Source organism: Haliotis asinina, chromosome 2 (genome assembly GCF_037392515.1).
Source record: "Haliotis asinina isolate JCU_RB_2024 chromosome 2, JCU_Hal_asi_v2, whole genome shotgun sequence".
NCBI classification, from domain to species: Eukaryota; Metazoa; Mollusca; class Gastropoda; order Lepetellida; family Haliotidae; genus Haliotis; species Haliotis asinina.
This window is the reverse complement of record NC_090281.1, coordinates 53096554-53115836: the sequence shown is the minus strand read 5'-3', so window position 1 is coordinate 53115836 and position 19283 is coordinate 53096554. Positions and strand designations below refer to the sequence as shown.

General features: G+C 41.1%; 1 protein-coding gene across 1 annotated transcript in view; it reads left to right on the top strand.

Moving 5' to 3' along the window:
• The first annotated feature begins 297 nt into the window (after positions 1-297).
• LOC137272682 (cyclic nucleotide-gated channel alpha-3-like) overlaps positions 298-19283 on the top strand; it is a 28064-nt gene continuing 9078 nt past the window's right edge. Inside the window, exons 1-2 of the mRNA XM_067805058.1 lie at positions 298-522; positions 16818-16951. Coding sequence (XP_067661159.1) covers positions 298-522; positions 16818-16951 — 359 coding nt within the window. The remainder of the gene's footprint in view (positions 523-16817; positions 16952-19283) is intronic.

The following is a 19283-nucleotide window of genomic DNA, read 5'->3' as shown; positions in this document are numbered from 1 at the left end:
TGATAAACGCAACAAGGTGCCGTTGTTGGTGCCAGCTTTAATAGAAAGGGGTCAAGGTCACATAATTTGTAAATTACTTTCAAAATAGCATGTGGGGAGAGGGTGTCCCACAGGCTGTGTGAATATGTCGGTCTTCCATTTGACATCATTTTCCTTGACACGGATGTGAAATTTAATATAGCGTTGTGAGGCGAAGCCATTAGACATGTATGTATATGTATAAACGTATGTACATGTGTCTCTGACAGTTATATCCCCTTTGCAGATGACCAATCGTAGCCTGAAGGCCACGTCAAGATGGCGTCCACGAGCCGCTCCCAAGATAAGCTGACAGGGAAGAGATCGTTTGAGGAAGAACTGGAGGTGATAGAGAATGGCGGACTCAGTCCCCAGCCCTCCGTCCGGACTGAAGACGACGCATGTTCGGAGATCCTCCGCATTGAGCAAAAAGCGGCGGCGGAGGAAAAATACCGTAACTCCGCCATGGGGAGGATCGTCCGTACGCTACAGGTGAGATACAACGTAAGTTGGAATGCTGCCTTACTTCACTTCCCGTAGAATAGACTCCAGGGCCCGGATTGTGTGAAGTAAATCCTCGATAAGTTCCATTCAGATCCCTCATTGAGGCTATGTTCACACAATCCACGTCACCCTGGAACGAGTATGATGCATGCATGAAGAATTGAGCCGAGGTCTATCTGAAATCGTTTAATCATAATGGCTTTTTTCATTATTTTCAATTACTGTTTAGAGTTCATTAACAGTTATAATACTCGATTCAAATGTTCAGGCCAAACGTACAAATTTTCAATTGAATGAGTATGTTGTCGGATGCTTGTATGCCGAAGATCAATACTTGTACTTTAGAACGGAAACATTGGATTTAGGAACTCCCAAGCTGTATGTCCCAGTTCTGTCTTCATATCATGCAATACACTCATGCTATTGTGATGGAAAGTAAGACGTTATCAATGTTCTATATTTTCATATTTGCACTGCAAGCTATTATAGCACCTGTAGATGGCTCCTGAAACAGCCTGTGATCTCTTTCTTCATCGATTATTTTGTGAAGTGTTCCATAGATTTGTTATTCTGCAGAAACGATTTCAAAAGCTCACAGGTATTCATTCGGTGCCTCTTCATTTCATAGACCCTAGCTCGAACGGATGTTTATGAATATTTAATGAATTTCCCATCATTAGCGGCCCAACTTTCCATCACTAGTCGTTTCATGAAACTGACTGGCTATCGATAAAGTTAATGTATAGGGGCATGAATTTAGATATCATCGACAAAATGATATAATATTCTGAAGAAAATAAATAAATCTTACACAAATGTTGTAGCTAAACGGCTATAACAATCCGGCATTACGAGATTCGTGAAAGAAAAGGAAGAAGAATCATGACTCGTTTATTTTTTTCTTGGAAAACCAACGAAAGACAATGTATATGGATTTCCTATTGACGATGTTATTTTCACATTAAGCCAAAATGTTTCGAAACACCTCACACTTATTTGCATTGAATTCTTGCATGTTTTAACCACTGATGCCTTGGACGTGACGCAAACCCTGTACGCTATTGAAGGAACATGAAGTTAGAAACGGATTCGGGATTCGAGATTCGGGATTCGGGATTCGAATCCCGAATCTGAATATTTTTTTCAGATTCGGGATTCGAATGCCGAATCCCGAATCCCGAATCCGTTTCTAACTTCATGTTCCTCGCTATTGATGGGTTTTCCATGAAGAGTTATATTTGAAACTGTTTCTTCTTTATTGTACTGTTCCGCGTCCTAACACTCAGTCATCACTGTGTAACAGTCATTTACAATGCAAACACTTGACCTATCTCATCCTCGACCATCAGGGGTATATTATCGTATTTCCATGAGGGTAATACTAGGAACCACTAGAGTGAATTCCTGGAACAATTAGGGTAAATATCAGGAGCCATTAGGTAACACATTAGAGCAAAACCACGAGCCACTGGGATAATGCCAGGACTTATTATGGTAATCTGAGGCAAAATTAGGAACCAGGACCCATTAGGGTAAATACCATTTATCATTAGGGTAATACCAGGAACCATTTGGGTAAATACCAGGAACCATTTTGTTAAAAGCCCGGAACCATTAGAGTAATACCAGTAACCAGGAACCATTTTGATATATACCCTGACCCATTAGGGTAATACCAGGAATCATTTGGGTGAATACCAGGAACCATTTTGTTAAATACCAGGAACCATTAGGTAGTACCAGTAACCAGGAACCATTTTGTTAAATACCATGAACCATTAAGGTAATACCAGGAATAATTTTGGTAAATACCAGGAACCATTAGGATAATAGCATTGACCATTTGAGAAAATACCAGGAGCTATTAGGGGAATACCAGGAACCTTCTGACAACAAACTCTTTTTTGGAAACAAAGCACCATTGTCAGATAACAATTAGCCCCTGAGACAAATTCAGGCGCAAGGGAAAAAAGCAAAGAATATTTTTGGGAAAGGATCACTTTAAATCTTCCATGCCTTATTTGAATTATACAGAGTATTATTTAAATTGGGCTCAAAAAAGTAGTTTCACCATTAATAGAGATTTCATGCACTTTAATACACTGTAAGATTAATGATCAACTCACCCTGAGAAACTTCCCTCTGTGAAAATGTGCGACCTGTATTTGAACAAAATTCACAGAAACAATTAATAGAAACTCACACAATGCAGGAATTCTGTGTATAGATTAGTGTGATAATACCTTTGAAATGTGCCTGATCAGGATTGTAATGAAGTCAGGCTTTGGGAGATCTTGAAAACAGCATACTTTTTAAAGAGAGTCAGTAACTTATGTTCACACTGTTATGGGTACGGAAATAGATTCAACTGTTAAAACACTCTGGTAGTATTGTTGAAGAAACAGTTTTTCTTATAATTCATCCTCTTATACACCCCGCAGCAAGTTCCCAGCATCCTGAAAGCAAACTCACTACAAAATCCCCTCAGCAATCTTCGAATATCTCAAAGGAATGTTGTGATCCCACACAACCTACACAGGTAACCCCGACCTCCCTCACAGGTAACCCCGATCTTCCTCACAGGTAACCCAAACCTCCCTCACAGGTAACCCCGACTTCCCTCAGAGGTTACCCAAACCTCCCTCACGGGTAACCCCGACCTCCGTCACAGATAACCCCGATCTTCCTCACAGGTAACCCCGATCTTCCTCACAGGTCAACCTCCCTCACAGGTAACCCCGACCTCCGTCACAGGTAGCGCCGACAAACCTCACAAAAAACTCCCACCACCCTGCATCCAACCCTAACAACCGCTCACACCAAAAGCCGAGCATGACTGCAACTGGATCAACTGTCCTAAACTGTCACTTAACCCATATCGTCAATGTTTTAATGTATATTTATCGAATATGTTGAAATATCTCTGCAATTACAACCACACTGAATTCACATTTCAGGTTTTCCATTTATTCTCCCCTATTTGAACAAGGATAATGTTTTCGTTTGTATCTGAAAGTTTTATCAGTTATTCTGTACAACGAAGTAATGTCATGGAACCGTTTATCTCACGATCGGGAATGTTTGCGCAAATATGTTTCTATTACGTATAAGCCATGGTATGAAAACCATCGTGTGAATCCACTGGACTGATAATAGACGATTGTTCGCTCTCAAACCTCGGCTGAAGAAACTCTACCCCACACAGATGTAAAGTGTCTTTTTGAGGCCGTTTGTCGGTGAACTAACATAGCGTGCAATATAAACGTTTTGGGTAAGCCAATTTGAAAGGTTTTTATCTTTCAGTAATAGTCATATGTATACGTACAGACATCGTCGCTATGTGACTGAAAAATTGCCGATAATGGCCAAACTGAAAGTGAAGTAGCCTAGTGGTAAAAGCGTTCGCCCATCGCGCCAAAGCCCTGGGTTTGATTCCCACATGGGTGCAATGCGTGAAACCCATTTCCCACAATGATATTGCTGGTATACCGCTAAAAGCGACTCATTCAACCTCCGTGCGCTCAGTAGTCACAGTGAGTGAGTGAGTCTAAATTTACGCCGGTTTTAGCAAACGGTTTAACCAGAAAACCACCAGAAGCCTTTCTGTAGACGTGTACACAGTGGAAGCAGTTGTCATAATGTGAAGTGTTCATAGTTGTGAGAATACGTTGTTTTTGACAACACTGGATTAGTTACTTGTGGTTACGCCCTGAGGTGTTATAGCTGATTACAGAAGTAACCACAGAATGAATAAACGATGAAGTATCAGTTGATTGTCACGGAATTGCAGTTGTCACGGTGCCGTAACCCAACTAGTCACGGTGTCGTAACCAAACTAGTCATGATGACGGTCTTGGCCGTCGAAGACGTCACCAAACTATCTGATAATGTTCTGGTTAGGAACATGTAGTTCTGAGTTATCGGACGCCATGTTTCTGAGTCGTGGGCAGGCTATGTATTCATACGCGTGGCTGTCATTTGAACAGGCTTGAATTAGAGGTATCTAATGTCTAATTTGATACTTCATCTAACCAAAGAGAGGCAGGCATTCTTCAATGTCATGGTCAAATTGTCAAGAGCATAGTTTTATTCATTCAAAAAAACCGTACTTCAAACAACTGATCAGAATGAAATGGAATGTGTCGTTTCTGATTGATCCTTCTGGCAAGCAGCTGATGCCAAATCCACTTTCTGTATAACTTATTATTAATTCAAATATCAAAGAACAAAAAGAAACAAAAACCCAAACCACATTCAAATACACACAAACACTGACCTTTAACATGCAGCTGCCTTCATTCAAATTCTAATCAGGAATTTCTTCTCAGAAACTGTAATTTGGCACAGGGCATAATTACCCGAACCTAAAAAACAAACTTTCATCTTCGGTTACATTTAAACCTTACCAACAAAAAATCCAATTTGGCTGCGTCACTGTTTATTGCAGTGACTATTCTTCATCGTCACATCATGGTGCTTGTGACCCACGTGCAGACTCCAGGTCGGCTGTGCTAGATCACCTCTAATAGAAACTAGCTTAATCATGAGAGGATCTGTGCTGATCCCGGCGATCGCCCTCAAATCCACGACTGAGCAAGCTTCAGTAAAATAGGAGAGGAAGCAGAATATTGGCTTGTCGTTGCGTTGATGGGCTTCTGGTCGTTACTGTTTGTGCTTGTCTAATACAGCAGTGACGAGGTAGGCTATAGCTTGTGTCTCTACAACGAAGGAGGCAGGAACTCGGAGCTAGTTTGTATGGAGTATCCAGGTTAATATATTCGCATGTGAATCAAGGAGGGAGGCGATGGGATAGTGCAGTGGTAAATGCGCTCTCTCGTCACGCCTAAGACCGAGGTTCGATTCCCCCCATGGGTACATGAAAATGTTTCCTGTTAGAGATACAAGAGCGCGCCTAAGTCTGATGTTGAGGCGGTAGGGTAGCTTAGTGGTTATGGCGCTCGATATATATATATTTCAATTAATTTTATTTTTGCTTACCCCGAACCAGTTTATAATTTGCTGTAACGACGACCACAATGTGCTTTGGACCAAATCAAAGATGTGTGTTTCTTTTGCATTGACGTTCTGCATTGAAATATACTCTTTACATCCAGATGATTAATAGGTATGTGTGTATTCATTATATTCACTGGACTCGTAAATTGTGGTACAATGATTTCATTTCTGTACAATGCAACACGAGTTCTAAAAACAACGAGATTGTCAAATGGACATGAATGGTTAGATGTTACTCCACAGAGAAACAAATGACACGTGAAATATATGTATATGTCTACATCAAAGCTTTCCTTCTAGATCTTGTATAATGTATAATGTACATAAAGAGCGTAAACGCACATAGTCCCACGTGTAAATCCCATAATGATTCTACCAATGCAAACCACAAGCTGATTAGAATAATATTTCTTTCAATAATCATACAAAATGTCTTTGATTTCCCTGATCCGAAAGTTATGTCCCCCTTCCACGCTAAATTAAGCATGTTGCCATCACTCGTATGCCTTAAATCTCTGAGAAACTATCACCGCGCCGAACTTTGACACAAACAGCCATCATATTTTTAAAAAATTGGTATTGATTTTTAGATAAATTAAATTTCACGCCTTCTCTATCATCAACATGAAAGCCCACGTGGAGTAATATTTCTTCGTCGTAACTGGCTTCGTTATACAAGGACAGCTGTTCTATAATGCAAGTGGAAGTCAATGACATTGGCACCAGGGTGTACAGGGGTAGGGGGAGACGCAGCAGGCATTGCTAAGCATGATCGCCTGTGTCACAGCGAACTCGTCTCGGAATGAAACTTCTAAGAGCTTCAATTGAGGATAATCATTCCTTTGACATTTCCACTGCCATTATTCTTCCAGCAAATCAATCCCAAAATCAGGAGGGTTTTTTGTCCTCTTTGACACTAGTTCTCCTAGCTTGAGGGGACAGACGCCTTAAACGAGACGTTCCTGAGAGGAGGGAAGGTTCACTCTCACATTGATCATGGCAAACGTCCACCATACCTTCTACCTAGGGAATAGATAGGAAACAAGCCAAACAAGTGAACATGTTTACTGAGTCAAGGCACTCGCAAGCTTATGATACAGCTGATTATGTTGGTTATGACAATCACCGTATTATGAGAATGAAAATGTGTTTTATGATGATGGTGATGATGATGATGATGATGATGATGATGATGATGGTGATAGTGATGATGTCGATGATGACGATGATGATGACGCATTTACGATAAGGATGGTGGTAGTGATAATCATGCTGACAATATTATTACAAGTTCAAACGAAAACTTATTGCCTGATTAAACAGCTGAGATGCTTATTTATTATTTTTTTAAATTAGAACTCAAAAATTAGAATTACATATGCCTCTCATCGGAGACAAAAATATAAATTCTCGAAAGAATGCAGTTCGTTATTTGTATTCATTAACAGACGTAATTAAACTGTAAATGTTGAACTAACATTCGTTTGAAAATGTTGATCTCAAACACAAATTCACTACCTACACATCCACGGACTAAAACCAGAGAACTGATTACAATCAAAAGAAACATATCGAACTTGGCCCCGACGGTTCCTTCCTTGCCATAATAACACAACGGCTAGGCGCAATCAGTGCGAGATTCTAACTGTGACTTTAAGGCGTTCAGAACTCCAAGTAATATTAATGATATCTGTCGGTTGTATTTCCATCGAAGTGGGTCACTGGGGCAGTAGACTGGATTGACTGGGTTAATATGTTACTCGACCCCAGTGGAACTGACCAATGATCACTTATACCATGCACTGACATTTCTTTTCATGACACATACTGTCATCTGGTCATGATGGACAGGCGTGCTGCTGTTATGTGTGGACGCCTTAGCACTTTATTTCTTCTAATACATGATGACCCAGTCGCCCAAGGCGCCGTGATTTGTTGAGTTGCGTACCTTGGTCAGGTTAGGAATCTATGATTGTCTGTTGAAATTCCGGTTGGTTTTTCTTATGTTTTGTTGGTGTGTCATTCCAGCGCGCGGTATTTTTTTCACTGGGGTATACAGATATGAATCACTTTGGACCTTCTTCCCACGTTACGCTCACAAGCTGTGATATAGCTGGAATATAGCGGCAATAAACCCAACTCACTCACTCACTCAATAATACGCCCTACAGAAACAGCAAGTGGAGCACATGGGGTGCGCGAGTAAATTTTGTTTACGTGGCACTCAGCAATATACCAGCTGTATGTCGGCGGAATGTAAATAAACGAGTCTAGACCAGAGAATCCAGTGGCCAACAGCATGAGCATCGACCTGCTCAATTGGGAACCGATGACATGTGTCTGGTCCAGATTCGATTACTTACAAACCGCCGCCGTATAGCTGGAGTACTGCTGAGTGCAGCGTAAAACTACACACTCACTCACTCACTCTACACCAAATAGGTAAGCAGGTCGTGCTTGTAAACCTGTAAGTGCCGCTCACACTTGCTTAGGTTGTACATCAGTCGTATAGACATTTGAACGAATTACTTGCAACATGCAATTCGTCTTCAACGTTTCCTATTTTGCTACAATAAAACAAAGCCTGTCAGTGTAAGATGCATTGTTATATGTTCCAACACCAACAGCTGGAGATAACTTACTTGACCTTAATACGGTCTTTGAAATATAATGAGACTGACAGAGAGAAATGTCCATCATTAACTAACCAACAAAGGTGGTCAGTGTGATATATGGGTACACACATGGAGGATAAGTGTGTGCTCTCCTAATCCCACTGAGCCACGTATTAAAGTATCGATCTTCCAACAGTCACAAAGTCGACGTTAAACCCCTCTTATCTCACCACGCTGATCTTTGCAGTCATAGGCTGAAAATGACAGTTCGCTAATGTTGACTTATACTACTTACTGGAGTGAAATTACGGTTTTATGTCTTTAAAATAATCATTTAGAGTATTTCTCTACCAAATACAAATTACGTGTTTATGTAATAGAGGAAAGTCGAACAGTATGGGAAGATTAACTATAGCGCACCTTGTTTTTATATTCTGTATCTAGAAGATTCATTGAGTGAGTGAATGAGGAAGCGGGTATGGTGTCAGGCCGCTTTTGGCAATAATGGAATAATATACCAACAGCAACAACGCGAGAGAGGACACCAGAAATAGATTCAAAACAGATTCATTTTAGATGCAAGTTAGAACAGGCGGTCCTTTCACGAAGACACCTGTACTAAGGTTAACCTTAATTCTCATTCTTTAACACTGCACTAAAGTTACCTTAGCGACTTACGATCACCTTCGTGCTCTGTGAAAGAAGGCCCTGGTCCTCAGCAGCCAGTGTTGAAAGAGGAACCTGACGTAATCGGGTGGTCAGGTTCACTAACTTCGTAGTGCATAGCGAAGTGATATGAGTGGATTTACTTTAGCACACCTTTGTTTTTGCATTCACTCTTGAAGCTGCAGGCTAGAACTCGTCTTGAGCAGCCATTGTTGATTTTTGTTACATGGACACTTATGAAAATGGACATTAACATAACTAAAACTGTATAGTACAGACTTTCTGTCATAAGAATCCAAATGGTGAGTTGGTGTGGGTGATGCAGAGAGTGGCACAACAACCTTGACGCACATATAACATGATGCAGTTCCTGACGTTATAGTGGGTGGGTGGGTTATATGCCGCCGCGGCCAGTATCACTGCGAGGGACACCAGAAATAGACTTCACATATCGTACCAACGCGGGAACTCAAACCCAGTTCCCTAGCGTGATGAGTGCACTTCAGCAATTAGACTACCACCACTACCCCAATAATTAATGGCTATTACATAATTGTTCTGTCGTATATTACAAATTATTACATTGAGTGCTTGATTGATACCATTACATTGACGCACATACACGCCATGCGGTCATATCCGAACTAACAGATCTGTACTAAAGGAAGCTGACTTCCTCACAGAAACGAGCCAGGGACCATATGTTGGCGCGGCTATCAGAGCTGTCAGTCAATTGGTGTTTATTTAAGAGAAACCATGGTGGATCTGATTGAGTGACAGGCGTGGGCTATCAGTGACCTACTGGAAATGGAATGGTGTTTGGATACAGGAAAGTGCTTGTGTTGGTAGCTGTGGGTCAACAGTCGAGGTTTCACGAGTAAACAAGGCTCCGTATTTTAAAAATATGTTTTCAGTACTGGCTGTTTCAGATCTGTGACTGCTAATTCATTTTGCCATGTTGACTTTGGAGACACTTACACGTGTGGCCAGTGATCTAGTTGGTGGTGATCTGGGAAGGGTAGCTTGTAGAAAATTACAAAACTGCGTGAAGCCATTTGGTGATAGAGTCCTGTGTTGGACCTACAGATGGCTAATGCAGCTCCATTTCAGTGCCAAGCCATACTGATATAGTGATTTCACCCGATCACAGTGTAACGACAAGGGAGATACCTCAACAAATCTCTTTGTACATATCAAGGGAACAGTTTGTAAATATTGGCACGGTTTACCTTGACTATATTAACCATGTAAATACTACAAGAAATTATTACCAATCACCACCGATTCCACTGACGGGAAGATAATGTTTCTGTTCTATGTTCACGTGGATGAACATAGATTCTAAATGTATGCGAAAATAATAACGTAAAAAGCAAAATATAAACTACGTCAGTGCAAAAAACACCCAGTCTTGTCTATCCTCAGAAACAAATTCCTTCTGGTGCAAAAGGAACAAAGCTGCAGTGAAAATGAATGGATCATCCCTGAAAATCTGTCCTGCCCTTGTGGTGATGAATATATATATAGCTGAAATATTGCTGTAGGCGACGTAGAGCTAAAGTCATTCACTCAAACAATCTAAACCTGGTATATTATTCTGCCTGCATTTGGCGACAGAAAGCTAAAGGACACTTCAAATCCGTAGGTGTCACAGACGCTGCACAAATTACACACGCCCCGAAGGGTGACTGTGGGTGCCAGAAACTTACACATAACATCACACTCCGAGCCAGATGATTTCCGTGTTGTAAGTCAGTAAACAATATGCATTTCACACGAACCATTTCCCTGAACGGTTTATGAAACCAGTCTGCACATTAACTGATTGAAAACCCGCGAGTTTTACGTATTTTCGAGAGCAGAATCGTGCATATCTGTGAGCTCGATAAACTCTATCCTTGTGGGAATTCCAATACAAATGGCAACTCCAAAATTCCCAGATCAACAACCGATAAAGCGGAAGCCGTGTGAATTATGCCTGCTCTGAATTATAAGTCCTTGGGGAATCACACCGAGGTTTTGTCTCCAGCACGTGTCGACATCATTGTTAGCACGTGTCTGCGTCATTGTCAGCATGTGTCTGCATCATTGTCAGAACACATGATCTCAAGACTTCTGTTCAGCATATAATACATATCCGGTCATAAGAGTAATAACGGTTCTACCAACTGCATGGTTCAGCATCATGGATAAACTGTATATGTTTGTTCACAGATAGTATTGTCATTCCTGATAATAAAAGAGACCAAATCTAAATCCTCCACATACATAAAGAATTGGTCTTCAGTAACCCATGCTTGCCGAAGAGGCGACTAACAGGATGGTGGTCATACTTGCTGACTTCTTTGATGAATGTCATCGTATCTCATTTGTGTAGTGCGATGTTCATGAAGTCAGTCACAGGACTGTCTTATCCAGACTCGAGACTCGTTTATTTACAGACCGCGGTCATACAGCAGGAATATTCACTGTATACACTATAACCAAGAAGTAATAAATGAAATTACTACTGTAATAACTTTACCACATACAGGCCGACTAGACGTCACAGATAAAATGTTATATTGAAAATATTCTCATATTCACCAATTAGAAATATCACTATTAAATCAATAAATCAGTTGACTGCTGTCTAATTCGCAATAACGCCCCTGAACTGTTTGCTCTAAGGAAGTCATAGTATCAGAGAACGATAATTAAATCACATTAGACCTGGTCACAACAGGATGTCTTAAGGCCCCAGCCATTCACACGGTTGCTAACCTAAATCTCGTATTATAGTTTCCTTAACTGGATGTCGATTTCACCCAGTGATGTATGTTAGGTGCATAATATCCTCAAGTGGAAGGACAAGGGTGTCAATGGCATGATGTAGATAGCAGCCTGCCGTCTCGTCAGTAGCTCACGTCACTACTTAACCTACCTGTTTAGAAATACGTGGACATCCACCTGTGAAATCTCTCTGGGCACTGTGGTCATTATCGGGATTACTCTTAATGGGTAATAACTAATATCAGTTATCTTTTATCCGAGTAGCGGTGTCATGTCTTAACTTCCGACTGTTTATCAGTATCCGGGCAACTGAATATCAATCCAGTATGTTTATGTTTGCAACAAAATGGACGGAACAAGGCAACAATATCTCTGTGTATTTACGCGAATCAAACCCAATTCGTGATTAATACCGCAGATATCATCTTTCGCTTTTCCATAAATATGATATGCAGGCGTTGCCGCTAGGTTGGCTGAATATTGACAACCAAAGGAGAGTCATTTCAAAACCATAGAAACAAAATGGCTGCGGGAGTACTTCCGGTTAACAGCATTTAGACCGCCTCGCTGGTGGGATTCTGCCGTTCAACTTTCATATTAACAGTAATCGAACATCGCGAATGTGACATGTCGAGAGTCCCAACGCTTTGCCCCGGCTACAAATGGAGATTCGGCTCGCAAACTGAAGAAATCACTCAAATCGAGGCTAAATCTTAATGGTCACGGACACGTTTCCGGTTTAGCGGCATCGGCAGTGATTAAACTGTTATATGAGAGAAAGCATTATCGGAGTTGAGGGGTGTCTGCCTGATAGGATAGTGTATCAGGTACTTGGAGAATCTAGACCTGGGATGTGAGGCACGGGGGATAGAGATGTTGGGACGAATCCGTTATCTGGCCTATCATGATACAGCAAGTGCTGTCACCTCGCAATGGATTTCTTAAATCACTTAACAACGTTTATAGATGATTTCATTGTGTACATTTTACTACTAATCATAAGTCCATTCAACCCATCAACATGACGTGCTATTGGCACACTTAATGATGTGGTATTCTGAACGTGAAAGTATCTCGTAACTCATTGCAGGTCATAATTCAGTGCATAGACACATTATTCACCAATCATTACAAGTTCTTTCTCCATTACCGCTGATCGGGGTAGAATAGGTCTTCAGCAACCCATGCTTGCTACAAAAGGCCTCTATGCTTGTCGTAAGAGGCGACCGATGGCATCGGGTGGTCAGGCTCGCTGACTCTGGTCAGGCTTTGTTCCCAACTGCGCAGTCTATTCCAGACATCATTATTTACGGAGCGCCGAGCTTGAATATTACTGAGTGCGGCGTAAAGTTCTTGTGAAATACCTCTTCTTCTTCTTCTTCTTCTTCTTCTTCTTCTTCTTCTTCTTCTTCTTCTTCTTCAGGTCAGCAGGTCACACGGAGGCGTATGTCTCTATTGTACAAACTGACATTGCAGGAATTCTGCAGAACCGATTAAAACTCCCGCTGGGGAATACGTGACAATTTGACATTACAGACTCAAAACTGGTACAGAATATCGATCATAAAATGGGAAATGAGACACGTGTTTCACACGCGCATGACGTACATCGCGTGATCAGCTCGTGCAAATTAACTCAACCTTCTGTATTGCAATGCATGCTTACAAAATGGATGGAAACAATGAGTTAAACAAATCGTTCTGTACTTTGATATTGATTTTATTTTCTAGAACACACGGCGCCCATGTTACTAAAAGTGGTTAGATAGAGCATATGTTATACTGGGGCTTACAGTCTCTTAACAAAGTACAGATTCTAGTTCTTTTGGGGTTGAGTCCCATCCGGGATTTGAATCCACACTCAGATGGAAAATAACGCACCTAATCGTAGCACAAAGCTTCAGCTATCTAACGCACCATCAACCACGGTTCCCACAAAAAAATGAAGTCTGACATGTGGTAGTCTAGATCACCCATGGCCGAAGCTGGCAATATACAATACCTTTTAGAAAGTGGTCAGATGTATCATGTTATATTTGGGATTCCAGTTTCTCAGTAATATGCAGGACATTTTGGGTTGAGTCCCATCGAGTACTTGAATCTGCTTAATTGCTACAGTTTTAGCCCACATGTAACACAAGGTGCTCATATTGCGCTGCTAAGTAAACAAATGGACAGTGGTAATTATATATGATATAATATATAAGTTTGATTATACGTTAACTGACACTAACACAAAACGGTTATTTTGGTGAGTGTATATTTTAAGAATATCTCTTTAGTGTCTTATGTTTGTGACATTTATACGTCTTTCTTCAGTCTATAAGCGTCTCAACAAAGTCTCTGTCAAATCGAATTTTCTTTTGCAAACTTTACGATATATTAGTTCATATTGTAGACTGGGTTATCTTGTGATCAATATTGTCCTTGTTTACCTGACCACAAAGTTCATAGGCAAACACAAGTCGACTTTCAATGCAGAACTGTGTGACCCACAGGTTAATGATTCTACAAAATCGAAATAGGAACGACCACATATGTTAATCTGCGTATTTATGTGAGAATTAATAGCTGTGGTTCGTAATATGTATTTATTCATACTTGTTAACGAGCAACTGAGGTTACTTACTGCAGTACAAAAAAGTCTTACTTTTCTTACTCTTTCTCGAACACCTGGAGTCATCACTGATTTTCACTAAGCCGTTTTAGCAACTATTAATCGTTTTGACGTACTAACACCCTCAGACACCCTGTTGCCATTTAAATAACCACCATATAGTCCTAACTGACTACTTTTACCACTTTATTGTCCCAACCGACTACTTTTACCACTTTATTGTTCTAACTGACTACTTTTACCACTTTATTGTCCCAACCGACTTCTTTTACCACTTTATTGTTCTAACCGACTTCTTTTACCACTTTATTGTTCTAACCGACTTCTTTTACCACTTTATTGTTCTAACGACTTCTTTTACCACCTTATTGTCGATCGCCAGGCGGGAGAACAAGTACCACCTTTTAGCGTCTTTAGGTAGAAGAGTCACGAAGTCCAGCCACTGCGTTATGTAGGTCAATAACACGCTCATTTAAACCCAATGGCAAAGAAAATCATAAGACAATATTGCAAACAGTTATTTCCACATTATGGTTAACCGACCCTTGATCTAGTCCACTCCAACGACAGGAACCTGCATGTTGGGGTGCATTTCCTAGCTAACGTGTCCATGAGATGAGAAACCAGGTGTATTTCAAGCGTACACACAAACAGTATCAGATTAGAGGATTATACAGTGCGGTACGAGTGCGGTGTCAAACACAAACCAAACCACAATCAATCAAATCAACAATCAGTTTGGTTTTACGCCGCTTTTAGCATTATTCCAGAAACGGCTTCACACATTGTACCTTTATGGGGGAACCCGAGTCTTCTACTTGATGAGCGAACGCTTTAACCACTATGCTAACCCACCTCTCCAAATCAACAATTAAATACGAGCGAAGGTAAGCTTCAGTACCTAATTGTAGGAAGTAATTATCACAGCAACATCCCCACCCCTGGTGATTTTCTTGTCCAAGCTTTCACCTCCAGTCGTAACACACTCCGATTGGTGTCCCCGATCACGCGGTAGGCGATGATAGGCGCCAGACTCAACCATTTCTACGTTTCTCCTTCCTCTAATTAGGTTAGCTGGTTCTGGTTGTCGTCAATTCAACTGATTATTGACATGCTCACAACTGTTTAAAGAGGAAAACACCAGGGGCAAGGTTTGTCTCCCAGTCCAGTTGATTAAGAAATAAAAACACGGACCAACTGGCCCGAGGTCACTTGTAATGGCTGAGATATGCAAGCTGTCGAGCTGACCGTTTTGTCAGCGAGAGTATGTTTAGGTTTTCCAAAGCAGAATGGTGCCTTGATTTTCATGGTTTACAAGCATTAACTCTGATCCCACACAGAACATAGTTCAGTTGTTAACAATGCCTGTACCTTCCTTAACCCATCAATATTTGTGTGATATATTAGCCTATTGTGTTCATTAACCTAGATTCCATAGTTAATGGTTTGCGATATTTCAGAGCTGTTTTCGTGCAGGTTCATTAGAAACATATAGTTCACTGTATAATTATATATAATCAGAGTTTAACCGAACGCTTGTATGGGGGGTTCAGCTTTATCTAACTCTTACCCGCAGTGCTTATGTTAAACATACACAGATGTTCCTTGAATTGATCCCGATACGCCCTGTGAGGAAAACATTAGTTCCTTGTTACGCAGATTATCCATGTTGTGAGTTATTGACGCACCACGTGTTTACCTTCACATGAACACCTGGTGTTATCTGGGCTTCGGTGATCCATATGATTTATATGATCTATACTTATTCTCTCCACGTGGATTACGTTTCGGCAGACAATCCAAATTCGTTTTTCTCTAGATTTCACTTTCTTTATATTTACTGTGACTGGGTCACCAATGGTCAGTGAATATGAATAGTTGATGAGAAATACCTAGAATACTGAGATAGTCGGTGAGATGGGTTGCAGCATACACAACTTTTGAGGAATCAGTTCAGGTTGTGGTTCGTTTAAAGTGATAATGATGTTGTATAAGTTCATGTACGTAAGCATTTTTCAAAATATATGACTCAGGAACAGTTTTTAAAGTATTTCATTTTGAATAAAGTGATCGTCTTTTGTCTGGAATATGTGTGGTTACCTAGATGATGCATCATGTACCAATCCCTTATGTTAGGTACCCGGTTGAGGACCTCGTTACCGTTGAAACGTTCCCAAACAAGCAACACATGATCGCAAAACATTGCGTGATTTCAAGAATTCCATTTTTCCAATAATTAGTTGACGATATATAAAATGCATAAGAACTAAATGAGTTTTGAACTGCAGGATTATCTGGAGACAATGTTACACAATACAATTATATATAGTGCAAAGAAAGGATTAAGTTCAGGACGGTCCACGCAATAATATTTTTTTTTTCGCAAAAACCTGGTGTTGTCGCTGTTTCTTAGTGATCCATCGAATAATGGTTGCCTTGTTTAAAATCCGTTTCAGATAGTCAAAAGTCGATTGATCGAATATATCAGTGTTTTCAAACTGGAAACCCCTTGTCAGCGAAATATTAACACGAGCGCACACTTCCGGGTCCCAAGGCATCACGTTATTGCAATGTGACATCTGTCTGAACTATCATCTTGTTTCTGGCAGGTCATCAAAGCATGGGCACAAGGGGGGCGCCGGCCTGCCCGGAGGCCCGACTCGTTCCTGGAGCGGTTCGCCATGGGAGGCAAAGACATGCACCACCACCCTGGGGTTCGACAGAGGAAGATCTCAGATATACGGTAAGTTCGAGACATAAACAATGTCAGTCCACTATAGATGCATGTTGATGATGCAGGGATGTTGATGATGCAGACCTTTCCCTACGAAAACAATGTCACCCCTGATAGGACTCAGCCTATCAAAAGTACTGGAATTCATGCTTTACTGACAAAGTGTTATCCAAAATTTACCATGTGTTGCAAGAACTCTGCCTGTTTTTTGAAACCGTTTTGCCAATCGCTGATATTTTCAGCGATCACTTTACACATGTTCACTATTTTCCACATGTTCACAGACACATGGTCACTACATTACACATGGTCACTAGACACATGTTCACAACTTTATACATGGTCACTATATGTCCGATAACCTACATCACTTTGAGTTCTTCTCACACACGATCGAATTATGCTCGAAACGGATTCAAACCCACAACACTCACTCATTCCTTGTAACTTTGTCATCGGTATTGTGATTTATAGTACCGATTCAGTATTTAGCACACGATTTGCTTGTACACCCAACTTTAGAGTTAACAATCAAACTTGGCTAACAACTACTCACATCTGTGGCGTGGCCTCTGTTCACAGGCCGAATCAAATGGCCTGGAATCTGATACCTATACGTGGAGCTGTTAGAAACGCCTCCCCCAACAGGGACTCAACATACAAATTACGAGTACACATCACACGAGGAGATAATGTGGTTAAAGTCTACATATGCATATATCGTTGACATTTGAAATCCCTTGTCGACACATTATACCTACAAAAGGAAACGGTGGCCCTTAACTCGAGACATCGACACCGAAGAAATCGATCAAAAACTGTTGCTATAAAGACTAGCAGCGTATGACCTTTCATGGTACCTAATGACAGGTTTGTAGAGGCTTTTAAATAAATCTCTCATCGCCTATGAAAGCGAACAAGGTCTACTTGCTATCCATGACTCTGCTTCTCACAAGATCTCTTGATCAAAATGGCGGCGTCTAGCAAGGGGCCATCATTTGATTGGCTGAAATCGGATCGCCTAGTGCTTCCAAACACCGGAGTAAATTTCTTCCAGTGACCTCCATGGTATTTCGCAACTGATCGTCTCTCACGGTTTAAATAAATTCTTAAAGCAGCCTGCACTATCACGGATCGAAGAAATTGTTGAGATCTGATATATTGCTTACACAGTCCCTCAATTTCATGAAGGACACGCAATATGGACTTGCGAAGATGAAGGGGACGATAATTGGCGCCTGTAAGAATGAGGGTGCATGAAGACGGTTTATAGGAACCTTACGAAAATTCCAGCGTTTCGTTGCAGATATTACGTGTGCTACCACCGTATGTGATAATGTAATCCTGCCTAGCTCAAATACAATCAACCATTGCGGCTCTGCTCCCAGCAATGAGATAATTACCCCGGCATTAAGTGTTTCTCTGCCCAGTTGCTGCAACAAAACTGAAAACTCGTGGACAAGAAGACGAAACTGTATTAGCGTCCAGTGAAATAAAATTAGAGTTAATTGCCATGGTTTATCTTCCCTTATCCTCATGCCTGTACACACCTTAAATTGTGATAGATGCTCAAATGCTGGGGCGATCGATGACGGGAACCTGATCTCGCGAGAAACGAGATGTCTGCGCTGCCAACATTGAATTACTCTCGAGCCCTGTTGCTTTAGAAGCTTCATTACCACAAATTCGGGATCAATCTTCAAAAGAATTGCCACCAAATTCCTTCAAGATGTCTCTATGTGCCCGGGCCGCGATTACAGACAGTCGTTCCATACTGTCTTCAGTTCCCCCTGTGGCTCATGGACCCTTGGCCACAGAAGTCGAGTGAAGTTCAAATATTTTGGTTGGAGGTTATTTCAATGACGTAAGCTGGGGTTCAAGTGCAAGTGCCTGTCACGGAAGAGGCTTTTGGGCGACAGATGAACGCTGGCTTTATCAGATATCTCGGTTCATGAAATACTGCATGCGTTTGTTTGAGCAGCACAGGATGGCCTTGACAGAATGATTCTAATGATTAAGTTATTCTTTGATACTAGGTATTTGTGGGAAGGAAAGCTTTCAAAATGCCAGCAAAATAAAGGTTAATTGTCTAGTTTATAAAACTCTAAAATGTCAAAATGTCGGCCAAATTGTGTGGCTGATTACATTTTTATTGTGTTTACAATACACGATGTTATATTTGCTGTAGGCAACAACGCAAACTGCGTGTCATGGTGAAAAGAATGAAACTTTAACATCACTCTACGGGACACGGGACACGGGACACGGGACACGGGACACTAAATGGGGGTTCACTTCAAGATTGTTGCACTCATATAGCAGGTGCGTGCGTGCGTGTGTG